General features: G+C 35.0%; 1 protein-coding gene across 1 annotated transcript; it reads left to right on the top strand.

Moving 5' to 3' along the window:
* Positions 1 to 850: 850 nt before the first annotated feature.
* Positions 851 to 3,042, top strand: LOC143898567 (uncharacterized). Its single transcript, XM_077408135.1, has 5 exons — positions 851 to 1,140; positions 1,254 to 1,531; positions 1,676 to 1,871; positions 2,730 to 2,822; positions 2,941 to 3,042. The coding sequence occupies exons 1-5, from the start codon at positions 863 to 865 to the stop codon at positions 2,960 to 2,962; spliced, it is 867 nt and encodes a 288-aa protein (XP_077264261.1). The 5' UTR covers positions 851 to 862; the 3' UTR covers positions 2,963 to 3,042.
* The last annotated feature ends 15,563 nt before the right edge of the window (positions 3,043 to 18,605 follow it).

Here is an 18,605-nt window from a genome sequence, read left to right on the forward strand (position 1 = left end):
GGCAGGCAGGCAGGCAGGCAGGCAGGCAGGCAGGCAGGCAGGCAGGCAGGCAGGCAGGCAGGCAGGCAGGCAGGCAGGCAGGCAGGCAGGCAGGCAGGCAGGCAGGCAGGCAGGCAGGCAGGCAGGCAGGCAGGCAGGCAGGCAGGCAGGCACAGGCAGGCAGGCAGGCAGGCAGGCACAGGCAGGCAGGCAGGCAGGCAGGCAGGCAGGCACAGGCAGGCAGGCAGGCAGGCAGGCAGGCAGGCACAGGCAGGCAGGCAGGCAGGCAGGCACAGGCAGGCAGGCAGGCAGGCAGGCAGGCAGGCAGGCAGGCACAGGCAGGCAGGCAGGCAGGCAGGCAGGCAGGCACAGGCAGGCAGGCAGGCAGGCAGGCAGGCAGGCACAGGCAGGCAGGCAGGCAGGCAGGCAGGCATTTACAGTCACGTACATTAACAGTGAAAATTATAACGTTACAAAATAATGTTTGACAGGATTATATGTGCCTGGTATATTTGAAGTATCTGTGGAATCGATTGATAATTCATTGTGGATTTTTTTGCGATTGTCCGAAGAAACCTTGATATTGCGTTATCACGTGGAATAAACGAGCAATACGTTACAAGCACGAGGTGCGACGCTCGCCTTCTAGATAATATTATTTAATATCTCGGCAATAATATTCTTTGTGTTCTATAACACATTGGTTTTTTGGAGCTTTAGCTCCCATACATGTTGGTACAGGTTATTGTACGTATATATAATAGTCGGAACGTTATATAATTTTTACGGTGATAAGTACCAACAAACATTTGAACTCGATTGATAAACATAACATGGAAATTACAACAGGTAATCAATTACAGTAGGCGATAAAATAGGCAAAATGGGAGATCATTTTACAATTGTTGCTATAATAACAAAAAGAGGAACCGCAACAAAAGTCGAGTATGCATATGTTCCCCATCAATGGGTGAAAAATGGGTCTGTGTTCTGGCCACCTAACAAATGCCTGACTTTGAGAGATGACCCATCAAGTGTTCCTGAACCCGAGTGGAAAAAATTCAAGTGTAAAGTAAAAAAAGACTTCATTGTTGGAAAAGAAAAAGCCGAACTGTGGGAAGAAGAGTACTTAAATGCTTCTTGCACTGAATCTGAAGAAACGTAAGTAACACCTATTGTCAGTTTTCTTCAAATTCATTTTTGTCGAATGTCAACTTTAACTACAAAAGTTATGTTACAAAAGTAATGTAATATAATTGTTAATTTTTTTGTAGTTTGTCAATTAAACAGCAGCGTTTAGCCATTAACAACAATGGCAATGAAATAATGGCCACGACAATCAATAAATCAAATATTGATTTACTATTCGACGATATCGTTGCATCAACGCCAAACGTAAATATAAATGCTGTTACTTCAACGAATATAGGATCAAATATAACGTTTCGAAACGAAGGTGGAATCTTGGTTCCAGAGTATGATGATAATACGTTCGACGCTGCAAATAATGTGCCGATCTCAAAAGATCAAAAGGAAGTGTCACTGAATACTAGTAAGTATTAATTTATTTTAATATTAAATTTTATTTATTATAATTATTTATTATTATAGTACATTATTATTATATTATTTATTATAGTAATTCATTTTAATATTAAATTTTATTTATTATAGTCATTAATATGATATTTTACAGTATTTCAAACACTTTTGAGGATTGAAGAACGTCAACTACAAATTGAAAAAGATCTATCACGCATGTTGGAAATGCGACAGTCCGACAATACTGCCTTGAAATTAACATTAGACCAAATATATAATATGATAAAAAACTTGCTCGACGGGAATATTCCAAAGCCGACAACCAGCCACGAAGAGCCAAACGAATCTGGGTTTGCGAGCAAATTTATTTTCCCATTAAGCACTGTTACTGATGTACAGGCGTTTAATTCAGAAATCGAAAAGAATGCGGACTACAAAAAATATTTGGTTTGCACTTATTCTATTCGCCTAATTTTGCCTTTCAGAATAAAAGTTTTCAAGTAGCCACTGATGGGTAAATATGACAGATAATATATTAACTTATAAATTTATTTTATTTATTTATTGAAATTAATTATATTTTTTACATTTTATCAAAGATTTCTATTATAATGTATATTTCAAATAAAGTCATTTGAATTAGAACAAAATACACAAAATTAATATTTTTTATTTTGAATATGCATAGAAAAAAGTGGCGTAGAACAATGACGATTACGACACACTGTTACACATGATCTGTAACATAGAAAGCAGAATAATAAAACATAAGACCAAAATCAACATTTCTATTTTTATCAAAGACGCAGTCAATTTTGAACTAAAGCTACTTTTTATTCATTGTCGGAACAGGTATCGCTAGAGGTAGTTTCGTCGGAAGCAAAGTCAAAGCGCATTCAAAATAAAAAAATATCAATTTTGTGTTTTGTTGCACAAACGGCTCTTTGTTGTGATAATATACGTCTTAATAGAAATCCTGATAATGTATCTGGAAATTATAGCAAATAGAATTTAATATAATATTTTTGCACTTACAAACATAAGCCTAATAAATGAATATATAATATAGTTAAGATTATCTGTCAATGTGTGTTTTCTCATCACAGACTACTTTATAACTTTTATTCTAATAGGTGAAATAGTTTTAATTAAAATAAAACAATAAATTAAGTTTTAATTTATATTTGCATGATGATTTACCTTTTCAGTTCAATACTTTCAAAACAATTGGAGGTACTGAAGGAGGCGAAGAAAGAAAAACCGTTGCTAAAAATTTGTTGGCTATTCTCTTCACGAAAGAGGTATTGACTAACTTTTCGTGGACAGGAATATCCAGAACCACAAGAGTGGAGAAGAAAGAAGCATTTCATTTTTGCTGCGGAATCCTTAATTTCTTTACTGAAATAGTTTTACTGGCAGATTCACGCTGGAATACCACTAAGAACGATAATTTGTTCAAAATGCGAATTTTGAAGCATGCAAAACAAATAAATGAGGCATCAAAAAAAAAAGAAAAAAAAACATTCCTGGCGGCAGACAAGAGGAATCTGATAAGGTGCCAGATGCTATCGATGTAGACAATGCAGAACTTCCGTTACAAAATAACGTTCATGCAGAGGGAGAAGAGCAGATCGTATAAACAATACATAATACATAATTTAATGTGCAATCGTAATTTTAATATTAATTGCTACAACTATATTAATTACTGCTATATTAATTATTATTAATTACTATATTAATATTATATTAATTATTACTACTATCAATTAATAATGTACATCACATATGTATCAAATACGTTGCTGTAATATTAAAATAGTAATTGTTAATTACAATTTGTGTTCAATACCTAATGTATGAAGTAAAGGAATGAAAATAAATTCATTATGATACTGAAGACAAAATAATTTACACTTTATATTACTTAGCGAATACAAGGTCGGGTCACTAAAATCGCATATATATTTTGTATCTGAATTTTTATCGATTATTCCTTTCGAAGCAAAAATATTGAGTCGAGATGATGAAAAAGGTTTGACAAAAAAATCATATTTGCTTTTAAGATTAGCACCATAAACGTGGATTTTATCTTCGAAATAAGTTGCATTTATCATCGATACAACCTGTCCATTGTTTGTCATAAAATATCTATTTTTATTATTACTGCTCAAAACAAAATTATTTGTTAAATGTAGCCGCTTATAAGCGTTTCTACACGTTGGTATATCATGAACATGATTAATAATTTTATTTTCGACATATATGCAGCAATTTCTTGTACTTTTTGAAGGATTCAATGTGGATAACTCAAGAATTCTTCGGCTTATTTGACTTAGTGGCAAATTGCCAGTACGAACCAACGCCTTTATATGTCCAAGGTGGTTCTCGAATGGATACGAACTAATTTCAGGTAGAGAACCAAACCTTCTAACGTCATCTATGACATGACAAATATTATGAACATTGCTACTTATTGAATCAATTCCGTAAATGTCTATAAATTGTTCAACATAGCAATTTAATAATGTTTCAGCAATATCTAAATACTGAGAATAGTATTTGCAGGAAAGTATTGTAACCGCAGTACTGAGATATAGAAAGTGCTCATAAACTTATGATGATAAAAAATCTTTTAAGATTACAGGACCAAGATACAATAAAAAAAACTCGATATTCCGAACCTTTCCAAAATTTAAGGCATTTCAGAGTACGTATAGATCGTTGGATATTCATCGGTTTCATTTCGTTACAGGCTTTTAACATCTGTGACATTTCATCGGCTTGATTCTTCGACAATTTCGTACGAAAATTATAACTTCCCTCGCGCCACCCATATAAACACCTGCGCATAATACCTGTACAAAATTATTTATTTATGTCATAAAAATAAAACAGTAGTATACGTATGACTATTAAAAATTTAATATATACCCAAATCGAATAAATGAAGGTAATCTGCGACTACAAAGTCTTTCACCATATCAATTGGTAAATCTGTTAAAGGTGTGTTTTCTTTGTGATGATCTTCGTCCATTTTATTGCGAAAGCTTTCATTAGTTCTTCGAGGGCAATCAAATCTTGGGTAGCTCATGTGCCTTCCTTTTTTATCCCATTCACCGACAACTGTACATTTAATACAACTTCCATATTCGGCATTACAAGCAGGAGTTCCTATATTATCATATCAAATAAATTAAACATTTCAGTTCATGAAACGTATATATCAATATATCATAAATTAAACATTATTTACAATAACTTACCTTTAATATAACTTCTAGCTTGTGTATCGCAAACAAAGCATTTTACGCCGACAGTTACTTTCTGTCTATTTATAATTAATCCATCTCTAAGAATTTCATTCAATTCATGTACAAATTGTTTCAAGTATAACTGAAGTGGAGGTTTGCTTTCACCGTAATAGACTGCTGCAACCATTGGTTGCAACTGATGCATATCTTCAACAATGAATAAAATAAGCCAAAATTGATACAGTGAACTGTTGAACGGTGACATTCCATCGATGTTAAAAAGTAATTTAATTGTTCTTTGTTGTTGAATATCACAATTTAAACGCGCTGATTCCAAATTGCTTCTGATTCCATTGTACCAAAATTTGCCTCCACCCATCTCTGTAATCTCTGTTACACTAGGAGTTTTTAAAAGCGTTCTGGCATCTTTTGGCAGTTCCATCATGTCATGACTTCTCAATATTTTTAACAAATCAGTAACTGAAGCCAATGTTAATTTGTGTGAGATCGCCCAATGATGGAGTTCGGTTAATAATGTCAGTTTATCTTCTAATATTTTTTCTTCGTTTCCGTCAAACTCATCTTCTTCAGGATCAATGAGATCAGTTTCGAAGAATTCTTCAGTTGATGGATTATTATATCGTGCATCATTTATGTGGAGGTCCAAATCTTGTGGTTCCGTAATTATTTGTTCTTTAGCACTATTTGTACTTACAATATCATGACTGGTGTGAGCACATATATTTATATTTTCACTACTTTCTTTATTTTTCTTTAAATTCCGATAATAACTTGTCGTTAAACGATACGGTTTATATTTTATGTTTCTCGGCATCTTTATTTTCTTCGATAATGCGTCTTACAAAAGGTCTTACAAAATGGATAATTATTTATCAACAAACAGGAATCGATACGTGCAATAATTATAGATAGGTTATGGTAACTTTCAATAATTTAAGGTCCAAGACCAATAACTAACTCTCAGGGCAATTTTGCTGGGCATTTCGACCTAAACTCGGACCAATTTCCCTTATAGGTCATTTTCCGTGGTAATCTCAACTTTGTAGTTAACTCGTAGTACGGCCGCGAAGTTTATTTCGCGCCTAAAATATTCCCTATTAGTCAAGTCAAACACACAGGACTTATATATGGTAAAAATTAGGTAATCCTGACCAATTAAGTCATATCGCCTACGAAATTGAAATTAGATAATACAACCAGGTCATATTTCCTTCAAATGGGGGTCTAATTTTGACTTATAAGTTGAATCGACTTTGAAGGCATACCTTTGATCAAAATTTAGTCATTTACAACCTAATGTATAACTTTAAAGTCATTAAACTTTGAAGGCATTTTGTAGGTTTGAACTACGTAATTTTCAACCTGTATTTAAGACTTCAAACGCTATTTGATTTTTAAGACATTTTTTATGTCGAAAGTTGGTAATTCTTTACTTAATTAGGGCAATCTGATTTTGGTTTGGTTAAGATGCCCTGCTTTGCTGCTTGGGACGCATCTTAATCTTAACAGAAAAAAATTACACCTTATAAAAAAATGTGTCTGAAGTTGTAAATATATATATATACACATTGCCGGACATTGCTTTTATGTAAAATATGCATGTATATTACATTGCTTGTATAAATTATTTCTTACTAACTTTTTCCAAAAATAATATATAAAGATCTTTAGCACCTGTAGGCCATCGTTTATTTTCTATAATTTTTCCATCATCAAATTCAATCCAAAATGTCCTTTCTCTACACATACTTGTATAATGACCATCTTCAATAGATGTACCCTGATGAAATATAGTATTCATTACTTTATACTGCTGTTTAGCTATCGATATCTTAGTTGTTGATATGCCAGTTAAATTAAATGTCTGTGGTATTTTCACTAATTTATTATCCTGTGACGAGAACAAAATTAAATGAATGATAACTATTTCTTTCGTCAACGTTAATTTATTTCTAAATACTAGATTTCCTGCACAAAATTGGCATGTTTTTCCATATAACGGACCCCAATTTAAAAATGTATCCTTCAATAAATTATTAAGATTATAACTTTTCTTCTTCAAATTATTAATAGAAATTGGAACAACTATGTTATCAGTAATATTATCTTTTGTCGTATAACCACATCTCTCAAAATTAAGTCACCATCTAATTCTCTTTCATCAACAGCTACGTCTAAAAATAAAATAATGTATCAATATGATATTATGGCTACGGTTAACGTGACACTACAAATGCTTCGAAGCATTCCTCTTCTCTTTTCTTTCAATGAAGAAAGAAGGAGAAGAAGAACGCTCCAGAGCATTTGTATCACGTTGACCGTAGCCTATGTATCAAGATATATATAATATCAACAACCTGTTCACCGTTCTCTGGATAGAATTGTAACACTGCTCTTGCGCTTTTTGACAGACATGCATACAACGTTGATAAAAAACGATATAAACGTTTTGTAGGATTGTGCAAAGTTTTGCTTGCATAGCACAACCACAAGCGCAGAAATACTGACAGCCCCATCAAACGTACCAGCTTTAAACGGCAATCCTTGACCTAAAAAATAAAATAATGTATTAATATGATATTATGGCTACGGTCAACGTGACACTACAAATGCTTCAAAGCATTCCTCTTCTCTTTTTTTTCAATGAAGAAAGAAGGAGAAGAAGAACGCTCTAGAGCATTTGTATCACGTTGACCGTAGCCTATATATCCGCCTATGTAGCCGTCTCTCGATCGATCGAGATAGGTTAACTGATCAGATGATGAACTGACTGACAGGATAGCGCTCTAAACGAACGCACTGTCTGCACTGCACTGCACTGCGACACTAACGCCGCTAGCCGCCAGTGTCGAAAAAGTGAAAGTAACGTCCTCTGTTTGTTACATGTATGTTATAAAGAAGAGCGGTCGACGTAGACGACGACGACGACGTATCTCAATAAAAAATTTTCACATTTGGTTTTTGCGTCGCAATATCTCCGCTCGTAGGGCACGTAGCAGAATATTATAAGAGAACCCCCCCCCCTTCTAATTAGACCCCAAGCTATCGATCAAGCCTACTTAGAACTTGATCCGTTCACTCGTTATCGAGATCTCAACATCTCGGGTACTTGCAACCCGTCGCGTCGCGTAAAAAAGTCACGGTCGGTCTCGCTCCGCGTGTACTTGGCGCGAGACACTACCGTGTCTCTTGATATATTATGTAAAAAAAAAGTTAAATACACAGGCTTTTTTTACAACTAAATGAACGATGTAATTTCTTTGCGTGCATGTCCATCCCTACCTATATTTTATCAAAATGTTGTTTACAACGAACATGTTCCAACAGGTTCGATGCGTTATCGGGTCGATCATCGTCCCGATGACATCATTTCTTCCTTTGTCTTTAACGTACTGCGTAGATAGATTGTTTTTTTAAGTATAAATCATACTATTTTTTCTTCGCGCGCATTTTTATTCGAGCCGTATATGCGACGTCCGCCAAAACTCCGACTGCATGAATTTGCAATCAAATATCGCATATCATAACATAGAAGCGAGGCACCGATGTTCTGGCGGACATCGGCGCTCGCAGGTGTAATGCGAGACGTATCGCGACTATCAGTTTTATACACCGCCATTATATTTTTTTCTCTGGCGACTTCTGCAACCGTCATTGAATTCAGTCTCGTCGAGTCCGCGCAAAGTGTTACACGTATATATTTTTTACGAGTTTCTTGTGCACGAACGTGTTTTGTGTTCGGGTGATTAAACTAAGTTTCTTGTAATGTCTCCGCGCGAACCTTTTGTGCCTAAAGACATAGAAAACAATGAAATTTTGAGGGGGCCCGACGCTCCCCAGTTTGAAGACGCTGTAGAGGTGTTTGAAGAAAGAGGCGCTCCTCCCGCGCCCCGGCTTCCGTTTGGGGGCACAATATCCGCGCCCGGCCGCGCGCGGGAAGACCTGTTCCGCCTGACGAGGGGTCGATTTCCCCTTATGGACGAGGCGCTGATTGCCTACGCTAACCGCGTAGCAAGTTTGTAGAGATAAAAACGTCTACTACTAAGGAGTATAAGTTTAGTGCGCAACCGCGGATTTCTACGCGGCCCCTGCGGACCCCCGCGGACCCCCACGCGGACTCGCGGCGCGAACGCGAACGCGGACCCCCTCCCCCCGCGCGGACCAGCGGCGCGGACCAGCGGCGCGGGTAAGACATCCCGGTGAGTCATCCAGGTGAGTCATCCCGGTGGTATGCCAAGGTCACCCCTTCCCCTCGTAATCCAATTTCCCTGTGTAACCCGATACCCCCCTCCCCCTCACCTCCGCGAAATCCGATACCCCTGTGTAACCCGACACCCCTCTCCCCCTCACCCCCGCGAAATCCGATACCCCTGTGTAACCCGACACCCCCCTCTTCCTCACCCCCGCGAAATCCGATACCCCCCTCCCTCACCTCCCTGCGTAATCCGATACCCCCCTCCCTCCCTCCCTCACCTCCCCCGCGTAATCCGATACCCCCCTCCCTCACCCCCTCACCCCCCCGCGCAATCCGATACCCCCCCTTCTCTCACCCCCGGATTGGAACTCCTTTATTACCACTACTGTTTCAGATTTTTTTTTATTAACATTGTTAATAAAAAAGAGGTTACATATTTTTTTTTAAATGTATGTTTTTAGATTTATTTCATTCTTATAAGAAAGAAAGAGAGAGAGAGAGAGAGAGAGAGACAGAAAGAAAGAGTTTATTTAGATAACTTATTTATAAATTTTCAATATGTAAATTTTATAAATTTTATATTGCAATATAGATTTGTTCTTGTTTTCTTGATTTGAGATGGTAATTTACGGAATAATAGTATAACTAAGGCAAGTGAGGTAAGTGAGTTTCTAACATAGGGTGAGTTTATTCACGAAAGAAGATAATTTTATTTTTTATTAATCATACTATAATATAGAACGTAAGTTCATATTAAGTAATTTGCTTTCATTTTTATAATTTCTTAAAATTTGGGAATCTTTTTGAAAAACTAATTTAATAAATAAAAAATTAGGATTTTAAATTAAGTGATAAAATAAATATATTCGAAATATTATTTTTAAAAAAGATAGATGTTAGGAAGTGATTAAAATATATCGTGTGGTTTATTTACCGAGTTGTCGGAAATCGATAAATTCATCCGGATAGATGTACAGACATCCGGATGTGTACATTAAAAAAAAAACATATGTAAGAAGGAATTGTGAAATTATTATAAAACTAAAATAAAATTAATTAAAACGGAGAAATTTAATTATTAAAATATACAATGCGTAATTTGGTGGATTTGAGAAAAATGCCAAGAAAGAGAAGAAAAGGAAATTTGTCTAGAGTGAGTTCGGAGGGCATGCGTAAACGACAACAGCGAGAAAGTGAGAGTACGGAAGAAAGGAGGGAGAGATTAGAAAATGATGCAGAGAGACATGCACAGCAAAGAGAACGACAGCGAGAAAGTGAGAGTACGGAGGAAAGGAGGGAGAGATTAGAAAATGACGCAAAGAGACATGTACATCGAAGACAACGACAGCGAGAAAGTGAGAGTACGGAGGAAAGGAAAAAGAGATTAGAAAATGATGTAGAGAGACATGTACAGCAAAGAGAACGACAGCGAGAAAGTGAGAGTACGGAGGAAAGGAGGGAGAGATTAGAAAATGATGCAGAGAGACATGCACAGCAAAGAGAACGACAGCAAGAAAGTGAGAATACGGAGGAAAGGAGGGAGAGATTAGAAAATGATGCAAAGAGACATGTACATCGAAGACAATGACAGCGAGAAGTGAGAGTACGGAGGAAAGGAGGGAGAGATTAGAAAATGATGTAGAGAGACATGCACAGCAAAGAGAACGACAGCGAGAAAGTGAGAGTACGGAGGAAAGGAGGGAAAGATTAGAAAATGATGCAGAGAGACATGCACATCGAAGACAACGACAGCGAGAAAGTGAGAGTAAGGAGGAAAGGAAAAAGAGATTAGAAAATGATGTAGAGAGACATGCACAGCAAAGGGTGTTAGAAACTGATGAGGCAAGGACACAACGTTTAGAAGGAGATGCCCAGAGACATACTCAAAGGAGAGCTGACGAAAATGAGGAAGCAAGAAGAAAACGAGTGGAAGTTGTTTTACAAAGACGTGCATACAGGCATGCTGAGAGAATACGCCAAGAAAGAGATTTGAATTATCATGTTGCGCTTATTGCAAAAGAGAAGGAAATTAAAGTAAAAGTTCACAAATTAGGTCCAATGAATGTGATATGCAATTTTTGCAAATCATTAAACTTTGAATGTAAAAAAGGAAATAAAGGAATATTCACATATTGTTGCCAAAAGGGAAAGATAAATTTGGAACCAATAAAATGTCCGGAATTTTTACGAAAATTATACATGGGAAAAGATGCTCAATCTAGGCATTTCTTGAAGAACATTCGTACATATAATAGTGCATTAGCAATGGCTTCAATGGGTGCTCCAGGAAATAGGAATCCTTTAGAAGTAGTGAATATTGCGCCTTATTGTTTAAAAATTCATGGGCAATATCATCATTTGACCTCGACGTCAATGCGTCCAGGAGAAGGGGAAGCTCCACGTTTTGAACAGCTTTATTTTATAGATACTGAAGAAGCTGTAAGTCAAAGATTAAAAATGGAAGCAAATAAAGGCTGTGATGCAAGTTTGATGAGAGAGTTGACAATTCTCATGGAGCATGACAATTCATTAGCTACAACATTTAAGATGATGCGTCAGATAGAAATAGATTTAAATCCTCAGGGTACTCAAGCACCAAATTTGATGTTGTCGTTCAGAAAAGATCCGAAACAGGATAAAAGAAGGTATAATGCCTCATGTGCAAATGAAATAGCTGTGGTTTTTAATAATGTTGATGGTGAACCTCCATTTGAGAGAGACATTAGGATATATAACAAAAATTCGAATGATGTCCAACAAATATCAATTCTGGATAAAAGGTGTGACCCAATGTGTTATCTTTTATTATATCCATATGGTAACGATGGATGGCATTTTGAAATGAAATCAAATAATCCTCTATATCAAGGATATAAAATTTCTCAGATGAATTATTATGCTTACTTGCTGGCACCTAGAAAAGAATTTAGTCAATTTAAAATGGCAGGCAAGTTGAGGTGTCAATTTATATTAGATGCCTATATGAAAACTGAGGCTAACAGACTTAATTATATTAAATTAAATCAGCCGAAGATAAGAGCAGAACTGTATTTAGGATTAATGGATCACTTAGATAATCAAGAACAAAATGAAGGAATTAAAGCTGGTATACCAGTAATATTACCATCATCATTTATGGGAAGTCCAAGGAATATGCAAGAAAAATATCAAGATGCAATGTCTATGGTAAGAAAGTTTGGGAAATCAGACATCTTTTTAACAGTGACATGCAATCCACAGTCTCCGTCAATTAAGGAAAATCTTGATGGATGTCAGGTAGAATATCGTCCAGATTTAGTAGTAAAAACCTTTAACTTGGATGTAAAAGAACTGATGAGAGATCTAATGCAAAAGGAAATTTTCGGAAAAATTATAGCTTATGTAGGTGTAATTGAGTTCCAAAAAAGAGGATTACCACATTTGCATTTACTTGCAATGTTAGGTGATGAAGAAAAGCCAAGGTATGAAGAAATTATAGATAAGATGGTATGGGCTGAAATCCCTGATGAAGAAAGGTATCCAGAGCTTAATGCAATGGTTTTAAGGCATATGATTCATGGACCATGTAGCGACAGATCAAGAAGATATCCTTGCAATGCCTTGCATAGGGGAAGATGGAAAATGTACAAAAGGCTATCCAAAAGAATTTAGAGAGGAAACAAAAGCAAATGAGAATGGATATCCCATGTATCAAAAAAGGAATATAGGAAAAAAATACAGAGTAAGAGGAAAAGAAATTGATAATCGATGGGTAGTGCGCTATTCGCCATATTTATTAATGAAATATGATCGGCACATGAATTTGGAAATATGTTCATCAGTAAAGAGTGTTAAATACTTATACAAGTACATTCATAAAGGATTTGATTGTGCTACAATTGAGGTGCAAACAAGAGACGGAACGAGACTAATTAAAATAGATGAGGTAAAATCATTCATGGATGCAAGATATGTTAGTACACCAGAAGCAATGTGGAGACTGAACGGATATGAAATGTTTATGAAGTCTCATACAGTAATAAGACTGGCAGTTCATTTGCCTAATCGTCAAATGATATATTTCAAAGAGGGAAATGAAGAGCAAGCAGCAATAAGTGCGCAGAAAAGGGACACTACACTTACTGCATGGTTTAAATTGAATCAAGATGATGAAAGAGCGAGACATTTATTATACACAGAGGTTGCGTCACAATATGTGTATGAAAAGAAAGAAACAAAATGGAAACTACGTCAAAAAAGAATAGAAAAGATCATTTCTAGATTATATACAGTAAGCATAAAAGATAATGAAAGATATTATCTACGATTGCTTTTCCTACATGTTAGGGGAGCTAAATGTTACGAGGATTTGAGAACTGTCAACGGAGTTCTTTATGAGACGTTTAAGGATGCGGCAAAAACAAGGAATTTGATAGAATCAGATGATCAATGGGACAAAACGCTAGAAGAAGCGAAAGAGAGTCAAATGCCTGCACAAATTAGAGAGCTATTTGCTTATATTTGCATATATGGAACACCTACAGATGTATCAACACTTTGGAATAAATATAAAGACGCCATGATTGAAGATTATGTACACAGAAATATGGATAATCCAGAAAATATAGCTATGAATTGTATCGATGAAATTATGAGAAATAATGGAACTAGCTGTGTAAACTTCAAATTGCCAAAACCAAAGCCAGTGAAAATTAATAAAATAGAATATGATTTAGATGAGGAAAGAAGTAGAGGAGAAGATTTGTTGTTAACATTAAATGCAGAGCAAAAGCATGTGTACGATTTAGTAATGCAAGCAATTGAAAATGAGAATGAAGTCAAAAGGTTATTTTCTATAGACGGATTTGCAGGAAGTGGAAAAACACACCTGTTTAATACATTATTAAGTGTAATTAGAGGAAGAAAAGAGGTGGTTTTACCATGTGCGTCAACAGGCATAGCAGCAACACTTTTAAAGGGAGGAAGAACATATCATAGTCTGTTTAAACTAACAATACCAATAGATGAGACAACGAAATCAAATATCAGAGGAAACACACAGGAAGCAAGAGAATTAATTTCTGCGAAATTAATAATATGGGATGAAGTGAGCATGACTGTAGGACAAGCTCTAATAGCAGTCAATAAATTATTAAGAAATTTGATGAGGAATACAAAACCATTTGGAGCAAAAGTAATTCTTTTTGCAGGAGACTTCAGACAAAATTTACCTGTAGTGGCTCATGCAAACAGAACACCTATAATTGAATCAACTGTAAAACACAATCCAATATGGAAGAAATAATTCAAATTAAATTTAAGGAAAATATGAGAACAGGGGAGGAAGGAGAATTTGCAAATTGGTTAATGGAATTAGGAGAGGGTAACTTGACGAATACAGATGGACTACAACAAGATACAATAAAAATTCCAGACGAATTTTTATGTAAAGGATCACTAATTACAGAGATTTTTGGAGAAAAAGTAACTATGGAAAAAATAATGGAAAATCCAGATAGAGCGATCCTTTGTCCAAAAAATGAGGACACGTTTAAAATTAATGACAACATTTTAGATTTAATGGAAGGAGAAGAAAAAGAATATCTATCCATTGACTTTATTGAGAGTGAAGAAGAACATGAACATTTAAATTTTCCAACGGAGTTTTTAAATAGTGTGACACCAAGTGGAATGCCAGTTCATCGATTAAAATTAAAAGTGAGTGCCATAATAATACTTTTAAGGAATATAAATTCAAAGAAAGGATTATGCAATGGAACAAGATTGATTGTAAGAGAACTGAAACAAAACCTGATTTATGCGGAGGTTATGACAGGGCCAGCAAGAGGAGAAATTGTATTTATACCAAGAATAGATTTTATACCAAGTGATATTGAACTACCATTTAAGCTTAAAAGGCGACAGTTTCCAATACGTGTAGAATTTGCAATGACAATAAATAAAGCCCAAGGACAAACATTAAAAAAGGTAGGAATATATCTACGAAATACAGTATTTGCACATGGACAACTCTATGTAGCATTTTCTAGAGCAACAAAAAAAGGAAGTGTAAAAATAAAAATAGAAGAAACTAACAAACAAGGACATTTAATTGAAGGAAAAAATACATTTTTTACTAAAAATGTGGTATATCGAGAAATTTTGTAAATTATGGAGAAAAAAAAAGAGAGCCAATAATGGGGTTAACTATACACATCATACCGAGGATGGGGGCTGGGAGAGGTTTTTAGCCGGTGCAAGTCCGGCATAACCTTAGGGACCGGCCTTAAGGTATGCATTAGGCATTTTTCTCCTCCAACGAGAAACAAAAAAAAAAAGGTCCAATATCTGAAAATTGGCGGAAATTAGAAAAGACACTTGAAAACCGGTTTTAAAATTCTTAAAATTTTTCGAGAAATAATAAGTATTAATAAACAACATTTTTTTTAATAATAATATTTATTTTTGAATATTTTACTGAATAAATGAAATAGTTTAAAGAAAAACGACTCCCGGGCGAAGCCCGGGACACCAGCTAGTCGTTACATAATTGTGAAATGTGAGAAAGTTAAAACAATTAAATGTTTTTTTTGTTACAAAGAATTTTATTAGAATTATCATCAAAAACACTTATATATTATCACATAGCATACTTAAATACTATGAACAGTTTAAAAAACACAGGAATATTGCTTTTACCCCCATAAAATTATTATTACAAGCTTTATAGATCACAAAGAAATTTCTTAAACTAATCGCAAAAAACACTTATATATACGTACTTATATAATTACATCGCATAACTTAAACTATAAACAGTTTATCTCATATGCGTATAAAAATAAAAATTAAATTGTACTGTTTTTAGTTCCTTATACACTACCATAAGTTTGCTTGCGATTTTCTCGTCTCTCACGGAAAGAAAGAAAGTTTCACGTAAATCATTTTTGCAATGCAAGAGTTAAAATTACAGAAGAGGCAGCTGAATAGTGAAGGGAAGAGTTTAAAGCACTGGAATATAGCTTTTACCCTCAATAAAATGCTTATTACAAGTTTTATACGTCTCAAGTTTTGACTGAGCCATAAATCCCCAAGACTGTGTGTCTTCTATCTCATATGCGTAAAAATGAGAATTAAACTGCACTGTTTTTAGTTGCTTATATATAAAGAAAGTTTCATGTAAATTATTTTTTAAAATATATTGAATATTGCCAAATGTGGTATTAGTTTTATCTATTACAATAACCATGTTTGGTTTATAAAATGTTCCATTAACTTTTATCCAAGATAAAAATTTATAACCATCAAAAGAAACAAACGGTAGTATATATTTAAAATTATTGAAAAGGTCGATATCTATCAAATTTTCATGCAAGATGACACCCGACTCTAAATGATTTTCAAACCCCTTATTTGAGGTAAATCTACAATTTAATTGTAGTTGATGTTTTATAGCTAATGAATATGCAGGGTTTTTTCTAGACGTAATAGCGTTTGCAGTCTGTTTAAGTTCTTTGTGTTTTGCTTCGAATCGTATGGACGACATGTATTTGAGAGGACCTATCTATTGCATAACTCGTGGGTAATGAAGTAAAAGATGATGCTTCGGTTTTAATGTATCATCAAATAAATTTATATATAATTTATGATGTTCACTCGTTAGCTTTTTCAATAAGCTACAATTTTCATCGGTTACTTCTTGTGCCATTATAATTGACATCATTTTTCTAAGCAGTATGTATAATTTCCACGTTTTATTTTGTTTTGAAATAAGATCGCCAATTATCAAACCTAAATATTTCCAAAGACATGCCATTTCAGCTGCAGAATAAATAATATATCTTTTTTTTAAAGCATCCCTGTTAATTAAAGGCGGTATGTTTGTAGAATGATTATCCCCGTAATTGAAAGAGTAAATTCTATTATTTAATTGTTCGAGAGAAAATAATGTGTCCTTATTTATTAACCTGTTTAACAATTGACTTAAATTGTAGCGACAAATTCCCTCAAATAAATCGTGCATTACATCGACACTGAGATTTTTTGTGATGTGAAAATTGGTTATTGAATGGAAAATACATTCCTCGATAATACCATGATTTCTATGACTGACATCTATTGCATAATTTTCAACATTTCGAAGTAACCCAACATCTTCAAGAATCTGTTTTTTACGAGTTAATGTATCTACAAAGCATATTCTACAGGAATAATTAGAATTGAAACTTGAATTTAATCCGAAAATAGCATGAATCCCTAAATTATCTCCAAGAATATTCATTAGCGCAAAATTTACCTTTTTTCCGAATTTCCGATATTTCTAGTTATACCGTTAACCTGAAGTTTATTAATCTCATTAATGAGAGGTGCAAAAATCTGCTTATTACCAACTTGTACGTAATCAGTAACGTTATGTATTTGCATCGAAAAAATATTTTCATTCTGTAATATACTTGATATTATTTCGTTCTGTTCACTTTTTCTAATGTTGGACATTATTTTGTCATATACATCAGGCAACTCTAAAAAGGTCTTTAATATTTTTTCGAGAGGTATAATGCACATTTTTCGATTTCTTACGAGCGTGTGTTTAGCAGTATTCATAAGTTTAGAATCAATAAACGCGCCGATGCATATTTCTTGCGGTACTATTAAAGAATTTAATGATTTAAAATAAAGCATTGTTTGGTATTCCGAAGGATGATTTGCAAATGCATTACTCAAAATATCAAACATAGCACTTAAATCTTTATTAGGATTTTGTTTAATTGACTTGTGTTTTTGCTCTATAATTTTTACGCAATTAAGAAAAGTTTTTATTGATTCCATTATTTCCTGACAAAGTTTTCGCGGTAATGATGGTCGAGAGTATAAACTTGCAACAAATAAAGCTGAAATTTGTGCGATCTTTTCTGTAAATTCCGTAACAGTTATGTCTTTAAAAATATTATCGGTATTAATAATGGCACAAGAAGTAGATGGCATTGATTGTGTGGGTAAATTACATTCCTAGCCTCAAGTCGTGGGCCAGAACTCATAGCCGAAAGTCGTCGTGTATCAATCCTCGTCTAAAGACAGCACGGCTCTCCTCCCTTTTAAATCGCTGCTTGAATCGCTACTCGCTCGGTTCGTCTTAAAGTGCGGATCAAAGTTACTTATATTTTTTCATTAAGTGTGCTACTTCGCGAAGGGTCCGAAAACTTCCGGTCGTGCTCCGCTCGCGATCGTTCTTCTGCCGCGCGCTCAAGAGAAGCTGAGACAAGATTTCCGTTCACGAGACCTGGCAGAAAAGTACGAACGACTCAGAAGATTTCCGAATCCGCGGCGCACGATCCGTTGTTCCCCCTCGCGTCTTTTCCGTTCTTGAAATAAAGACTACATATTTCTTTGTGCAATCTGTGTTCCGAGTGCTTTAATCCTCATTCCTCCCGCGAATTTACGACTCGCGTTATCCACGCTTCTCGCTCAACTCTGAGCGGAATCCAGATTCAGGGCGACCGTCGGAAAGCGACGCCCGAACAGAGACGAATCAATTAATGTGAGAAAAACATAGTTACTTCCCAAAAAAAGTGTGTAATTGCACATTATAAATTGCATTTTTTTTTAAAGCAACTATGCGTTGTCTTTTCAACTTA

This window comes from Temnothorax americanus, unplaced genomic scaffold, assembly GCF_048541705.1.
Source record: "Temnothorax americanus isolate GAGA-0224 unplaced genomic scaffold, ASM4854170v1 Scaffold238, whole genome shotgun sequence".
Classification (NCBI taxonomy): domain Eukaryota; kingdom Metazoa; phylum Arthropoda; class Insecta; order Hymenoptera; family Formicidae; genus Temnothorax; species Temnothorax americanus.

Coding starts and splice junctions, on each gene's coding strand:
- LOC143898567 (XM_077408135.1), top strand. CDS start 863: ATGGGAGATCATTTTACAATTGTTGCTATAATAACAAAAAGAGGAACC. Junction 1,532..1,675: donor GGAAGTGTCACTGAATACTA/GTAAGTATTAAT, acceptor GATATTTTACAG/TATTTCAAACACTTTTGAGG. Junction 1,872..2,729: donor GAAGAGCCAAACGAATCTGG/GTTTGCGAGCAA, acceptor TTACCTTTTCAG/TTCAATACTTTCAAAACAAT.